This window comes from Phoxinus phoxinus, assembly GCF_949152265.1.
Source record: "Phoxinus phoxinus genome assembly, chromosome: 17".
In the NCBI taxonomy this organism is placed as follows: Eukaryota; Metazoa; Chordata; class Actinopteri; order Cypriniformes; family Leuciscidae; genus Phoxinus; species Phoxinus phoxinus.
Window position 1 is genome coordinate 19,453,732 of NC_136892.1, and position 16,138 is coordinate 19,469,869.

Below are 16,138 nucleotides of genomic sequence, written 5' to 3' on the forward strand. Positions count from 1 at the left end.
GATTTTTTTTTTAAATTCTATTATTATAATTATTTGTAGATTCAACATGTTTCATGACATTTAGTGATCAAGTAAAGCACTTTAATGTGAGTTCAGAATAGCATACAATCAGATGCTCAATTGAAATACTATTGTAAGAAAAACTTGAGCAAGAAGTGTCAGATAGCATATACATCTGCACGAGGTCTGGTAAAGAGCGCTTCATCTAGAAAGTATTTGCTGTGTACAAACATCTGAGAGACGTCTTTGAGATTTAAATCTTTAAATTGAGTTTTACATACATTCTAAATCTTAAAGACGTTTTCTAAATGTCTATTTAACGTCTGACAGGAAACGTCCTAGAGGCATAAATTGCAGATGAGCAAACACGCACATCCAATAGACATCTATGAGACGTGTGCTGCTCATTATAGAGCCAATGGGTGGAGACTGACTGACGTGCAGCTCCCCTTCTCTGGGCATAATGGGTGGAGCTTGAAGGTCCAGCTAACCTTACCCAAGATTTAACCCTATCCCTAAACCCAAATTTGAGGTTAAGCTCCACCCATTAAATTCACAGAGGTGTTACGTCCAAAGGGTGGCCTTGATTTTGCCAAGACGTAATTTGGCTCTGCACACACAGTGGCACCACTTGATTGTGAAAAACTTCTTGATTGTGGAGAGATAGTGGTACCTTGGATAACTGCCTACAGGATGGACAAGAGTTCTTGCCAACGACACTGTACTCAACTGAACTTACTCCCAACCCCCTTCAGCTATTTTCTTCAAGTAGCCTGTAGCATTTGTCTTTTAAGATGCGTATAAATGCTGTTTGTTATTCAATAGAGAACTATTTTTGTTTAAGGCTTCGTGAAATTGCTTGCTTTTAAAGAAATACTTATGCGGCATCCGATTTACTTATGAAAGGCGATATTTAACTTTCTCTTAATTTATTATTCATTTATCGATTTATCAGTTATAGAAAATGTTAAAAGATATCATTTCAGTTCGCCAAGACTAAACAACCACACAAAAACGTGCAAACGGCCTATACACAAGTGCATAGCGCCCCTCTTTAATGCAAATTCACAGTAACATTACCGTTCTGAAACACAAACGCAGAGATTTTAGAGCTGGGTATTTTTCACGCTCTCATTATCCATGCAGCGCCACACTCTTCGACTGGCCAGTCAAGAAGCGAGGTATTTCCTTTCACTGGAGTAAAGCGGACACGGACAGAGTGAGATACCGGCGCAGTTTCTTGGTTCTGATGTGACGACGACCGGGTTCAGATATTCGGTGAGACATTGGGCTGTTTATCGGTCGTTAAGTATTCTCATAACATAAATTAGATACGAACTCCATACTGTGAAGATGACAGCGATTCTGTAAAGTGTAAACAAGTTTGTTGGCTGGCATCCTGTTTTTATCTCCGTGGACTCAAAGAGTATGTGGGATGTACAATGGTCTTTATAAATTCACAATTGCCTTTATGAATACTTTTTTGTGTTTTCAGTTATGTTGTGATTACACTGTATAGGCTAGAGCAGTGTTAAAAATGCTGAATGAGTATTTTTAACATAGCCTACTTTTTTATACCAATTGGCCCCACAAATATGAAAATGGAAAAAACGGAGGCAACTCTAAACTAAAATTCAACAAATGGCATACATTTGGGCGGGGCTACTTATTAGGCTGAAGAATGATAAAAGTTTTGTGAGCAGTTGGCCTAACCCAGTTACATTTGTAGTCTTGGAGAAATTCCATCATTATTAGGTTTTTGTACAGGATGAGGGGACCATGTTGTATAATCAGCCTTGCATATTGTCTAATTAATTAAGTTTTTACAGTTGTGCAACTGGGAACTACACTGGCATAACATATAGCAGAAGCAAAAGACAATATTGCAGTTGCATTATATATAGCTATACAGCACATTGGTTATTCATTACATCATCTCAACTTCTTTTAGGGGTGAAAATAATTATATGTTGTTTATACATCGACAGAACCCTCATTTGTCTTGCTTATGGGCACAGCACCGGCCGAGGGAACCCAACTGAAGTTGGGAAAGCTGAAAGTGGCACGCCAGAGGCTGCTACAGCGCTATGAGCACCAGCTCTTTGTGTCCTGTCTAGCTGGACTCTACGGCTGCCAATGGAGACGTTCCCAGCGCACACATGCTCATCGGGGACACTGCTGCTGCTCTAAGGTGCTCTCATTCTAACTCAAAATGCACATGCTCAGATCATTACAAATTAAGCTGTTAACTTAACTTGTTCAAGTTCACCTGATCAAAGCAAATAATATTTTTTTACAGAATGAGTAGTTTAACATACACTGGGCTTTTTTCCCCACAAAAATTGCCCACTTTTAAGTTTTAGGTCCTTTTGTGATTATTATAGTAATATTTAGGTTAGGTTTAAAATGCAATGACAATTATCTAGATTTATGTATTATTATGTAATGGCTTAAAAACTGTTTTGCAGCGGGAGTGTTGCAGTTTTGCTCTGATAGTTCTGACCTTTTGTCTCAGTCTGGTGTTCCTGTACTTTTGGAGTGAAGCACGGAATGACTACAATGACTTTGACTGGTTTGTGTCACATAAAATATATATTTTAAATGACTTCTTTTGGTAGCACATTATTGTTGATTTTGTTTAAACAAAGTTGTTTTTAACATGGAACAGTCTTTTAATTGTTAATTAGACATAAAATAAATAATTTGAGCTGAACGTATCATTTATTAAAGACCTCTCAACTTAGGTAATTTAACTGAGAGATACACTAAAGTAATATTTATCTCGCTTTGTCTCCAGGTTTAATTTTGGAAATCTGGGCTTCTGGTTTCCATGGTCTATAGTGTTGTTGATTCTTGCTGTTTTTCTGTTCACTTATGTTGCTGTTCTGCTGGTATGTGCTTTAAGAATATTCATTCTCATTACTACAGTTTTGACCTCATTTATTAAACCCCACAGTTATGAAATCACTATTATAGATTATTATAGATATTATTGTCAATGTGGCTGGCTTTTTAACCATAACAAGTTACTAAAAGGTCCATATGGTAATTTGCTGGTAAGAAATATTTTAATATTCACAGCTGCTGGCAGTTTGTCTTCTGTCAGAAGGCCAGAGGTTATATTTACATTGGTGTCACAAGGTAACTTCATCTCAACTATGTAACTGAAAAGTCTTTACATAAAGAGACTTTATTGTGACTGATGAAATCTCTTCTGATAGATTGGGATCTCAGTGACTTTGATTCTCTCCATTGTGGCCTCATCTGTTCTCACAGATTTATGGAGCAAGGAGTGGAAGACTGTGCTTTTATCTTTTCAGGCAGGTTTATTATCTACTACTATATAATATTGATATTGAAGTAAATTCACTGTGATATTTTTTAATTAACCTTCACAATTCCCATTTGCCAGGTAACTGCCCCATATCTACACATAGGTGGTGTAGTTTTAATGACTCTATTATCTTGGCCGGTAGGCTTTCATGTCTTCCGGCTCAATATGAGAGGTAAGAATGAGTTCAAATATATTATGCATAGGGCCACACTATATAGCACAAGTATAAAAAGGTCTGTGGCCATCTCTGAAAACAACCACAAGTAGTGCAGTTCATCTCTTAAACATGCATGTGACTGACAAAAAACATTAATGTTCCATACAGGGCACACAAAATCCAAACCTTTTCACACAAATATTTTTTTTATCTACTAAAAATGGCAGACTGCATAAAACATAACACCTCTTGTTTAACATGAAGTCAATTTTGTTTATAAAGCCCAATATCACTAATCAACATCCTTGATTGAGCACTTGAAAATAAATACTGCTTAATTTCCCTATGAATCATTAGAAAGGTTGAAAGTTTTATTATAAGTAGTAATTTATTATGAAAAAAAATCTGTTGCTTGTCAAATGCACGTTATAAGTGACTCAAATTCACAGCGCTTCCAAAGATGGAGCCGCGTTTACTGCAAACCAATTGATCCTCTCTGATCTCAGTGAATTTCGGGTTAAAGGGATAGTTCGCTCAAAAATAAATGTTGTCATTACTTACCCTCATGTTGTTCCAAACCTGTATCATTTTCTTTCTTCTGTTGAACACAAAATAATTTTTAAAGAATGATGGTAACCAAACAGTTGATGAGCTCCATTGACTTCCATAGTATTTTTTCCCTACTATGGAAGTCAATGGCTACCGCCAACTGTTTGATTACCAACATTCTTTGAAATATATTATTTTGTGTTCAATAGAAAAAAGGAACTCATACAGGTTTGGAACAACATGAGGGTGCGTAAATGATGACAATTAAAATGTTGGGGTGAACTATCCCTTTAATTGTGCAGCCCTATTAATCTAACACACAAACAAGCACACAACAAATGCTCACTTCACACAATAAAGCGTATCTGTCTCATATACATGCCAACCTGTATCGCACGTGCTACTGTGGTAAATTTATTCATTTCACAGACCAATTTTTTATGTCACACTGTACAGCCCTGATCATGCATAATATATTTTCAAAATTTCTTGTAAAAAGGAAAGACATACTTTAAAAAATAGCGCCACCCTGATGCAGCTTATGTCAGAGAAAGTGTATATTATTAATGTGAATTCACATGTGCCTTTGTCTGTTTAAGCGAGACGGATGGCCATGATGGTGCTGTATATAACTGTTCTAGTGACTCTTTACCTGGTTCCTCTGGGCATGCACTCGCCCTGCATTAAAGAGAGGAGCAGTCTGGGATCAGCTCCTGCTTTAATTGGACACAGGGGAGCACCAATGGTACACTTCATTCTTCTTCTTAGGCTTTTCAGGTTCAAGCACTAACATTTGAATATTAATTTTTTTTTAGGCTAAAATACTTCTTTCCAAGTTCAATGTGATGATGTGATGTACCATGTACAATGTACCATATTCAGACTGAAGAAAAAAAGCAATGCCCCTGTGGTATCTTTTCTCAGCTTGCCCCTGAAAACACCTACATGTCTTTTGAGAAGGCATTGGCAGCTGGAGCTGATGGTCTGGAGACCGATGTCACTATCAGGTCAGCTCCATAGAAAGCCTGTGCTATTTAAAATAGAAAAAAGTCCTCTATAACATAACATTGCTTTGTCTCTTGCTGCAGTTATGATGGAGTTCCTTTCCTCATGCACGATAAGAACCTACGCAGGACAACCAATGTAAAAGACGTGTTTCCTAACTGGACACACACCTCACCTGCCATGTTTACGTGGAGAGAGCTGCAGAGTCTCAACACTGGATCCTGGTTCTTCTCTGTTAGGCTGCGGGAAGCTTTTTTACTCTTGAAAAAATAATTTGTTGTTATCTAGATTCTATTTGTGTTGCTTAAAACCACCTTCAAATATGAATCAAAGAGTACTATTGTTTCCCCCTCAGCAAGACCCCTTTGGAACAGCTTCATCTCTGAGCGCAGATGAGCGCTTGCAGGCTCAGAATCAGTCTGTGTGCACACTGAGGGCTTTTCTGGATTTGGCTGCTCAATATGAGAAACTAGTGATCTTTGATCTGTACCGGCCGCCCAGGGGTCACCCTTATAGAGATGCCTGGATATCCCGCACCCTGGACGTCATCCAGAACGAGTCATCCATTCACTCCAGTCAGGTGTGTCATTACATTGTTGCATTTTGGGAAAGTTTAAAAGGTGACTTTTGTGTAGATTGTGTTTAAAAAAATAAAATAAAAATAGATTCTAGATTATATATGTTTATTGCATTTTTACCTAGGTACTGTGGCTGCCTCCAGATCTCAGGGAGTTTGTACAAGAAATCGACCCTGATTTACAACAGACAACAGGCGAACAAGCACCAGCGGAGGAACTTCAGCTCAGACACATAGCCAGACTCAACATCCATTACAGCTCCATGTCAGAGAAAGAAATCAGGTTCAAGAGATAAGCTAAAAAAGATGCACACTATAGATATAAAAGCTATTCCACACTTCTATCAATCCATCCATCCATCTATCTATGATCAAGTGACATGAATAAATTACAATTTTAAATCGGAATAATATTTCACAATATTACTGTTTTTACTTGGTGAGCAGCATACGATACTCCAAATATACTCAATATATGTCATACATAAATGTCATGTGTGACCTTTTATCAATAACAGAAAATACGCTGCTGCCAACATCAGCACCAACCTGTACGTGATCAGCGAGCCGTGGCTGTATTCTCTAGCCTGGTGTGCAGGGGCTCATTCTGTCGCCACGAATGCTGTTCACATCCTCAAGAACCTGCGAAGACCGCTCTTTCTCATGGTAAATATCACACATCTACAGTTGTCAGGGATTTGTTCATCTTCTCATTCAGGAGTTTTTTTCCTGTGGTTTTCCTCTCTCTCTCAGACGCCAGATGAGTACATGCTTATGTGGACTCTTACTGACATCACTTCCCTTCTTCTCGTTGTGATTGTTTTTGTGTTTCACTGGTGAGTGTGAGCACAGAATTGACATCATCTCACTTTGACTGTGAACATGTAGCTTCAATCCGAAATCACTCTGTACTCCATACAAAAGGCATTCTGTAGGCTGTCAATCGTGATGTATTGCAGGTGGAGGGAGCGTGGGTTGGCTCACAGTGTGGACAGCAGTTCATTACTTGAACATGGGTCCTACAGACAGTTCAGGGCAGGTAAGAGGCATTTACTATTGTAAACCACTTCTTAAGGCAAATAAATGAAGAATAATCTGAAGCTGATCATGTTTCATGTTCCCATGAACAGAGGTGAATGATGTGTGGTCTTTATCCAACATGAGCGGCTCTGAGAAGCAGGTACCATCTCTCTGAAGAGCCTGATTAAAACTGTTGGTTCATATTTAACCCCTTATATTAAAAACAACAACTAACTGATGTTCAGTTAAGCCAGTTTAAACCACAGTTTAAGTGGTACATTGAAATCATCCTTGCAATTTTATAAATTCTAATTGTCACAAAATGTCTTGTGACAGACGTGTGAGCTGATATGATGGGATACATACAGTTAACAAATGCTAGTCACTGATCTTACACCTCTGACTTTAGATTGTCATTTGAGTTATTGCATTTCACAAGCCTCAGGCTTTCCTTAAAGGTTTCCATTTCGAGCTGAATGAAAATATTTTGTCGTCATGACTCATGTCGATGAAAATGGTTTCCTTTATTGAAATATTAGCAGATTTGTTTTATGTTTCATCTTAAGTGGTATTTTAAATCAATTTCATGGTTTTGGATGTAACTACCATAGAGGATCCTAATTGTGTAAGAATCTGAAGTCATAAATAATTGTTGTGCTAATGTTTTGTCCTTTTTGTCTTGTTCTAATTTAATGTAGGATTCAAAATCAATCTTAAGCCACAAAAAATAATTTAGTGTAAAGATTCTTCGGTTATTGCAATATACCGGTAATCAGTGTCTGTCTGAAATCATGATGCCCGTAATCTAGTTTTTCAGTTTTTAAACTGATATTTGCTTTTTGTTCTCATTAAATCGCATAAATTTTACTCAAATGTGATAACTGCTACAATCTTGTTATGTTTTACTATTTGAAGTATGATTAAATTCTGGCAAGAGTATATTGTTTTACATTGAGTTGACAAAAATATTGTTGACAAAATCTTACACAAATCGTGTTGTTATTGTTAGCTAAAAAACGATTAAAAATAGTTATTGCTAAATGAAAATATATTTTTATTTTATAAAAATAAATTCAAGCAAGATAAAAACAAACAATAGTAATAACAATGACAAAAGTGCATAAAAATGACTAAAATCAAAATGGAAAATATAAAAATAAAAGCTGATTCAAAATATTAATAAATACTACAATACCGGTATATAAATACTACATTTATTATTATTATTAAGGGTTATTATTATTATTAAGCTCATATTATTATTATTAAGTGGTTATTCAACTAATACATTTAATAATTATTTTTTAGTGTTTAGTGAACAGACCTACTTTAAACCTAAATATAGGGTTTCACATGATGCAGTCAAGGGATCTAATTGTCAAATGACTGATCATAGAATCATAAATCATTGATCAATGAGAATAACAAATGACATGAATCTCATTAAAATAGCCAAGCCATCTCATATATGTTGTTTTATTTACAAACAGCAGCTTCCAACATAATAGAATTAGAATGACCCATTACAAACTACAAATTAATGGGTAACGCTTTATGGTCTCGTTTGTAAACATTAGTTAATATATTAACTAACATGAACTAACAATGAGCAGTACATTAGTTACAACATTTATTCATCTTTGCTAACGTTAGTTAATAAAATACACTTGTTTATTGTTAGTTCAGTTCACAGTTCATTTACTAATGTTAACACATATATTTGATTTTAATAATGTATTAGTAAATGACATCAACATTAACTAAATGTAAATCAACATGAACTAAGAATAATAAATGGTGTAAAAGTATTATTAATTATTAGTTCATTTTAACTAATGTAATTAACTAATGCCAACTTATGAAAACTTATTGTAAAGTGTTACCAATTAATGAATATATAGCTATATTAAAATAAGAATAAATAAATTAAACTATTTTTAAAGATTCAACCATTTATATATTGTGCAGAAATTATAATGATTATGGCCATATATATAAATATATACTGATCATTTAATTTATAAAATACATTTCAATAGATGTCTCTGCAATACCTGGTCAAAGATTTACAAAGGAAGATAAATACTATTCAGAAAAAGCAACGAGTGGATCTTTTTAGACTGAATTAAATGTTGCTGTCATTGATTTAGTAATATTATATTTATGTACCAATAAAAGTGCTTTAAAATGACTAGGATGAGAACCAAGTGTTGAAGTCTTGAGCTAAGAAGCAAACCCAAATACTGCGACATTTCTATATCTTTATAATGCATTTAATTGGCAAAATGAGATGTGCAAATCATCCACAAATTGAATAATTGAAATCAGGAACTTGATCTGACTTAACTGACTTTTAATTTGGTGTCAGAGTAAAATTCATATGTGGGGCTACAACTTAAAGGCAACAAGTTTGTTTACTGTCAATGAAACATGTCCTTCATTGACAATAAAACACAGAGAAATGCTATAAAATAAATTAAACTCGGAATTTACAATTAAGGCTTCAATATGAAAAAAGTAACAACACTAAAAGCAGATTCAGTTTATTCTCATGTATCAAAATTATATATTATCTAAGAAATAGTGAGAAGTCTGTAAACTGCCTATCCCAAGCCTTTCGTGTTACTGGTTTCCACGTGAACTGCGCTGCTTGGTCATGGTGGTCAACATCTGACTGATGTAAGAGGTGAGAAGGTCATCCATCTTGTATCCCTGTGAATTGTGAGGATAGTCGGACGATAAAATACTGTATTAAACCACACAGCAAAGTATGATAATAAATCTAATATAATGGAATAGCTGGACAATTAGTCACAAAAGTACCATGGTATTACCATCTGATACCATCACTGTATCATGGTACCACCACAGTATTATATGTAAGGCAGTGTTTCCCAACCCTGTTCCTGGAGGCACACCAACAGTGCACATTTTGGATGTCTCCCTTATCAGTGGATATTCCAAGAACTGAAAAGGATTGATCATCAGATGAGTTGAATCAGGTGTGTTGGATAGGAAGAGTGTGAAACGTGTACTCCAGGAACAGGGTTGGGAAGCACTAAAGTAAGAGATGACTGACTCACCAGTGATGTCTCACACAGCAGTTTGCTGCCTCTAACCAGGTTACCAATGGTAATGTGGAAATAGGTATGTCCACTACTCCAGTTAGAGATTTTGGTGAAGGGATGTGTGCCCAAAATGTCCTGCAGACAAATAAGTAAATGCCATTCAAACAATATCCAAAGTTTTTTTTACAAAAGGAAAGTATAAAAGTTTTGTTTTTGACGCAAATGAGAAAAAAAATGGCAGTTTGCTTTATGTCACAGCAACGTAAGTTTAACATCAATATTTAAATGAGCAAAATGCTAAAATAAAATACACTAAATTCCATAAAATAACCATTCCAAAGTTTGTGGTTAGTAAAACATTTTTAAAGGAATTAATACGCATTAATACACAATTAAGTCACAATGTTTTAAAGTGACAGTCAAACAATCCTAAAAAAATCTACCAGAACTGTTTTCAACATTGATAATAATAAGAAATGTTTCTTGAGCACCAAATCTGCATTAGAATGATTTCTGAAGAATTATCTGACACTGAAGACTGGAGTAATGATGCTGAAAATCAGCTTCACCATCATATAATTAAATTATAAATATAAAAATTTAAAACAGTTCTTTTCATTTGTAATATTTCACAATATTCCATAAGTTTTGCTTTTATACCATAAGTTTTTTACATAAAAAAATCGTTTTTATGTTTGCACTTTAGGCTAAAATGACAATATATTAAAGATACCGCTAATTTACCTTACATTATTCTGGGCAGAGTGTAAACCTACCTTTGTTTTCGGGTTAATGAGAGTAACACCAAGTTTGTTGATCGCTATCAAAAGGACTTCTGGGAAATTTGTATCTGAGGATTGCTGTGGACGAATATTAAACATCATCAAGCCAGGTGTAGTTTATTTGACAAAAAATAACAAATCAAATACTATAATTGAGGAAAATGTCATTTCGTTTGCCCGACATTTAGGTAAACCAACATTGCATCATATTGTGACAAACTTGCCTTGACTTCAAAAAAGGCAGATCCAAAAGTTGGCCACTTATAAATGATTTCTAGAAACATCAGTTTTGCTTCCTCTCGAGATTTCCCTGCATGGGTATTGAAGTATGTGACGACAGGCTGCAGAAGAAACAAAGACATGCACATTCACAGCATTTACTTGTCATAAACGGACGTTTGAAGCAGGACTAGTATTGCTCACTCACCCGTTTCCAGTCGTCGGGTGAGAGCTGACGGATCAGGTCCTGAGGAACGAGCTCCTTCAGCATCTTGGGGAAGTTGAGAAACTGTGATTTGTCCTCCTCAAACCTCACCCTGTAAATCAGCGCGGCCAGCTGAAAAGCCTCTTCAAGACAGCACTTGTGGTAGCCACGCAAGTACTTTGGGAGCTCCTGAAGAAGAGTTTATGAAGAAGCAAGAGTGTGATATGTGTTTGAGCCTGTCTGCACAGATTGAGTACAGAAAGAGAGATTTCCACCTGGAAGTAATGGAAAATAGAGTCGGCCATGGGATCTTTGCCTGGAATGGTGTTGGTCCACAGTTTCTTCATGTAAAACACTTGATAGGTCAGTGAAGGCACTGCGCCTACAGAACGAACAGAAGCATTAACACCTCTCATGGTTTTTACACTCAACATATTGATCATTTTTATGAACAATAAACAATCACCATCTTTCACAGCTCTGGCTTTTTTAATCCAATCTGTCAGATGTCGAACAAAGTCGAAGAAGAAATCTCCTTCTGGCACACTGATCACCTGAAACGTTTTAAACCAGTGCTGATAAGACATCCTACATTAATAACACACTCGTACTGATGAATAACTGTGTTTTGAGAGGAAAAATCTGTGATGTAAAAATCAGTCGAAATTTAGTAAAACTAAAAAAAAAAAGTTATTTAGTGTGTCATAAACTCCCACAGAACATCTTCATTTCATCTGAACAGACATTTGACACCTTTGTAACCTCACCTTGTCAGAAATTTTAACAAACAAGCTGAAGCCCTCAGAGGATTGGAGCATCATTCTGCCAGCGATGTTCAGACAGAAATCTTTGGCTTTTGTGCTTGATTCAACCTCAAAAGCCTGTGAAAAAAGTATAGTAGAAAATAAGACATGGTTTCAGTCAATGGGTTATGGGGGAAATTCATTTTGGGGGCCAAAAGCCTGAGACTTCTTGTGTAAATGCTTCTATTGCACACCCACCCACCCATCCATCCTCGTTGATTCATATATACATAGCTAAACTGTGTATTTGGTGTTTGTTATATTGCATTGTGAATACCAGTCCATGTCTACCATGACTATTTATATATTTAAAAAACAGTCTCTGGAGTTCCACACTTCAACTATCTGATGCCGTTTTCTCCAGCAGCACCACATAACTCTGAGCACTGAGGATTCAAATGAGGTCAGAGCACAACGGGGCCTTCTCTCTGTTTCCTCATGCATAAATAAACAGCCGGGCATGAGAGAGAAAGAGAATATTACCACCACAGGAGATTGTAAACAACGTACGGCACAGGTAACAGACACACACCTAGAGTTAACATAAAAACTCACCTCATCAGTGTCATCAGGGAAGTACACTTTGTGAAAGATCTGTGTAGTTTTGTGCTGAATGGCCTCCACTTCTACAAGGTGAGGAGGATACTTTCTGGATCCATTTCTGTCCGGGAAGAGAAAAATGTTGGAAGGGAATCTATGCAACATTCGAGATGCGTGTTTGTATGCGCTGTTACTTACCGCAAGGCTTTCTGCAGTCTCTGCATGCAGTCTGGCGCGACTGGATGATGTTTTGTGGACTGCAGGAACTTTTGGACATGAGGAAGCAGCATGTTACTGGGAGGGAAAAGCCCAGTGCAGAGCCAGAGCAGCTCCCAGCCCTTCTCCTCACTGTATCTGAACACACAGAACAAGTAATGCTGACAACATAAAGCAGCTTTGGTCATTTACAGGCTAACCACTAGGGGACAGACTGTTACAGATTTTCACAGTAATGGGTCTCATTCACTAACTATATGTAACCTGTGAACAAATATTTTCATGCAGAGTCAATTCATCAGTACGTTTGCAAGTACATTTAAGACAATATTTCAAATAAAATCACACACATGCAAAAGTCACCTTAGAAACATGGGATGTTAAACTCAAATTATATATTTTATAAAAAATAATAAATTATATATAATAAAAATTAAGTAAATATAATATTTTACAACTATTTTTTAAATTCTAAAATGTATATATTAATAATAATAACAATAATAATAGCTGTTGTATATATTTTGAAATATATATTGAAAATAAAATGAAAGTACATACAGTATATATATATATATATGTACCGTTATATACTTATTTATTATATATATATATATATATATATATATATATATCAGTTATATACAAATATTATTGTAATATAATATTATTTCAAAAATAAAGTCGCTGTTTGGATTTAATAAATAGGCAAATATTTAAGAGAATATGGCCATAATGTGTCTTCCTACATGGTTGTTTAAGAAATGAAAAGCTACACACTCCATCGATTAGGGTTAGAAGAACTGTTGTCAAACATATAACATGCTAGAAACATAATAATCACTGCTATAATGATCCACCCCTCAAATGCCAATTTAAATCCAAACAGCAGCTTTTTTTTGGCCGGGAAGTGTATAATAATAATAGTTACAATAATAATAATATGCTAAATCCCTTTTATGGAGAGTTTCAGCTGTGTATTATCCTAATTTGGCTTTTTCTGTGCACATAAGCAATAAAACCCAATTGCGTGAATGAGATCCATTACACTGCATCATCTTTAGCTGGAAAAAACCTACTTAACGTGATTCTCTGTCAGTTGCTTGATGATCTGACAGAAGATCTCGTCCTTCAGAGGTTCAGCCTTCAAAGCGCCCTCAAAGATCTGATCAGTGAGCTCATTGACCGAACGGCTTCTCTTCGAGGGGTAGTCGCCCATGTACTTCATGATAGGTACGACAGAGTCAAGGTCAAAATGAGGGAACTGCAGTTAGACATTCAAAATGTTATAACGGTAATACTATTAACTGTAAAGGATATAAATGAAAGCCTGGCAGGCATCCTGGGACAGCTCTTCATGGTTGAGGACTTTTTTCAGCAAAGGCTGTTTGAGCGGTTCTCTGGTGCAACACCACATTTTATCCTTCCCTCTGCCTTTATTGATGATCACACGACTCAGTGTGCTCTTTGAAGGGGGTCTAGAGGATGGAAAGGACCCAGAAAGGTAATAAATCCAGAATTAAACTAAAAAATTGTGTGCAAAATGATGAAATACAATCATAGGTGTGGTGAGTCAATTCAGCTAATATTTAACAGATATTGAGCATCTAAAGCATGCTGTGAGTTTAATTAATCCTTCAACGTTATTGGCAAGATGTTGATACGGATTGGTTGGTATCTGACCCTCGTACTCTTTAGTAATATAATAAACCTTTTTGTTTGCACTATACTTCCTTTTCCCAACTTTAAAAACAGTGCTTTTCCATTCGGACACAACAAAGGGAGGAAATCCTGATGAGCGTTCAAGCACCTGAAGTGATCGTAGGAGAATTCCTCTAGAGTGTGCGGCTGAACCTTCTCTCCACTTTCCAACAGATTCTGATCAGACAACTTTATGGGGTCCTTACGCTGGTCTGGTGACATGGTAATCAATGTCTGAAAGAAACAGAAATGAGATGGTCCTGTGGCTATTCAATAGCGCAAGTCCTTCTTTAGTTTAAATATGTGGCATATTGGTTTTCCAAGGTAATTATAATACACCGTCAGAAAAAAAAAAAACTTAAAAGGGACAACTTTGTAACTTTGGACAACTTATCTACTCCAAAAATGGAGCATGTTAGCACCTTAGGGTAGTAATATGTACCCAATATACTTATGGCGAAGGTCTTTTTCATTCTTTGCTTAGGTGTAAAAAGAAATTAAAAATATCTGAGCAATGATAGACTGTTAGTGATGCCACCCATGCTACTGGGAGTGGTGTTTAGATAAATATGTAAATATGAGCCGTGCACTTTTTCTCTCAATAGAGCATCACAGTCCCGCCCACAGCCCGAGAGAGCTCTGGTGCCGGAAGTAAATTTCCCATTCATTTTTCCCATTGACTTTTGGAAAAATCCGTATCTAAAGAGTTTTAGAGCATGTCTGAGGATAACCAGCTATGGCTGAACTCATAAGCATACAACATATCATTTCGAGTAAAAAAACGAAGAGAAAATCCAAAAAAAGGCAAAGGTACAAGACTGTGTACATATTTTCATTTCCGAGCGAAGGAACTACTCATCCCATAAACCACCGCGCCTCACTGAAGTCGACTGAAGCCAACCGCGAAAGAGCCTTTTGAGTGCATTTTATATAGTAAATGTGTAGTTAATAGCAGTTCTTTCAGTAATAATCGTGTAAATAAAAATAATAATATATTGTGTGCGTGTGTGAAAGCGGTTAACGATAACGTTAGCAACATGGTGCAGCTCAGTCATCAACACACGTGTGTTCAGTCAGTGTGTAACGTTAGTTTGTGTGTTTATTTCAAAGCCCTTTATGACACAGGACACTCTGCTGACAGGACAGGTTGAGGTCCATGCTCATTTTCATGATGTTATAGTTCATCCTTAATTGTAATAACATTTAATGTATTTTCTTAATATCCACAACAAGTGAAAATTAAAAAATGATGGTCAGCAAACCAGAAAGTGCACAGCGCCACCGGTCTGATGCATGGTCTGCTCTTGGACCGTCATATATTCAGTTTATTAACTTGCCATGAATTATTACACAAATGTTCAGTAAATGCATGAAGAGGTATGCCTAGGCTTAATATTGTTTTGACAGTGGCATCATAAAATGCTTGATATGACTCATACCATATGAAGGCTACAGTAGCCTATCTAAAGTGAACGATAAGTAAGGGATAATGTAAAGGTTGTTATAGCGAATAGAACTCGCGAAAGGCTGATTATGAGCCCGAAGCGAAGCCTGAAGGGAGTTGTATTCGCTATAACAACCAACTCGCTATACATTATCCCGCTTATTACATGGCTACCTACCAAATAAATAAATAATTTGACACAAAATATTAATTTAAAAAGGAATGTATTGATTTAAAAACTATTTATATGGCTTCCGCTAAAGAAAACAGTCCGTTCAAGTCTCTACCAGAGAATGTAGACGGGCTCTGTTAGAATCCTGCTTCCATGACAACGCTCTGACCTTCGCGGGGTTTACACGACATCCACCAATCAGATGCATCACTGTGGGATTGTGGGATTGTTTAGGATTGTGGGTAATGAAGTACTTATCCAAGACATCGCGAATAAAAGGGATTTATCTCAAATCAAGGTTAGTGCCCCATGAACTTTTGGCGTTTATATGAGCATATACAATCGC

The 16,138-nt window shown here is 36.2% G+C and overlaps 2 protein-coding genes across 4 annotated transcripts in view; one reads left to right on the plus strand and one right to left on the minus strand.

Moving 5' to 3' along the window:
- The first annotated feature begins 576 nt into the window (after positions 1-576).
- On the plus strand, positions 577-7,301 carry gdpd4b (glycerophosphodiester phosphodiesterase domain containing 4b). 2 transcript variants are annotated; one of them, XM_079586660.1, is made up of 16 exons: positions 577-1,278; positions 1,989-2,191; positions 2,469-2,572; positions 2,798-2,891; positions 3,082-3,141; positions 3,222-3,320; positions 3,413-3,506; positions 4,640-4,785; positions 4,965-5,047; positions 5,129-5,279; positions 5,401-5,625; positions 5,748-5,905; positions 6,141-6,288; positions 6,376-6,458; positions 6,582-6,661; positions 6,753-7,301. In XM_079586660.1, exons 2-16 carry the CDS (start codon positions 2,009-2,011, stop codon positions 6,815-6,817), a joined length of 1,773 nt encoding a protein of 590 aa, XP_079442786.1. In that variant the 5' UTR covers positions 577-1,278; positions 1,989-2,008; the 3' UTR covers positions 6,818-7,301. The 2 variants fall into 2 exon arrangements, with proteins under 2 accessions (XP_079442786.1, XP_079442787.1); XM_079586661.1 differs by having other exon boundaries at positions 1,188-1,278; positions 2,516-2,572.
- A 786-nt stretch (positions 7,302-8,087) lies between these two features.
- myo7ab (myosin VIIAb) overlaps positions 8,088-16,138 on the minus strand; it is a 36,101-nt gene continuing 28,050 nt past the window's right edge. For both annotated transcript variants that reach the window (XM_079584958.1, XM_079584957.1), the window contains exons 37-49: positions 14,286-14,410; positions 13,796-13,953; positions 13,555-13,708; positions 12,458-12,613; positions 12,275-12,380; positions 11,684-11,797; positions 11,383-11,470; positions 11,192-11,298; positions 10,920-11,105; positions 10,717-10,833; positions 10,487-10,570; positions 9,726-9,845; positions 8,088-9,354 (exon numbers count right to left, since the gene is read on the minus strand). In XM_079584958.1, the coding sequence (XP_079441084.1) occupies positions 9,265-9,354; positions 9,726-9,845; positions 10,487-10,570; positions 10,717-10,833; positions 10,920-11,105; positions 11,192-11,298; positions 11,383-11,470; positions 11,684-11,797; positions 12,275-12,380; positions 12,458-12,613; positions 13,555-13,708; positions 13,796-13,953; positions 14,286-14,410 (1,605 nt within the window). In that variant the 3' untranslated portion in view covers positions 8,088-9,264. The remainder of the gene's footprint in view (positions 9,355-9,725; positions 9,846-10,486; positions 10,571-10,716; positions 10,834-10,919; positions 11,106-11,191; positions 11,299-11,382; positions 11,471-11,683; positions 11,798-12,274; positions 12,381-12,457; positions 12,614-13,554; positions 13,709-13,795; positions 13,954-14,285; positions 14,411-16,138) is intronic.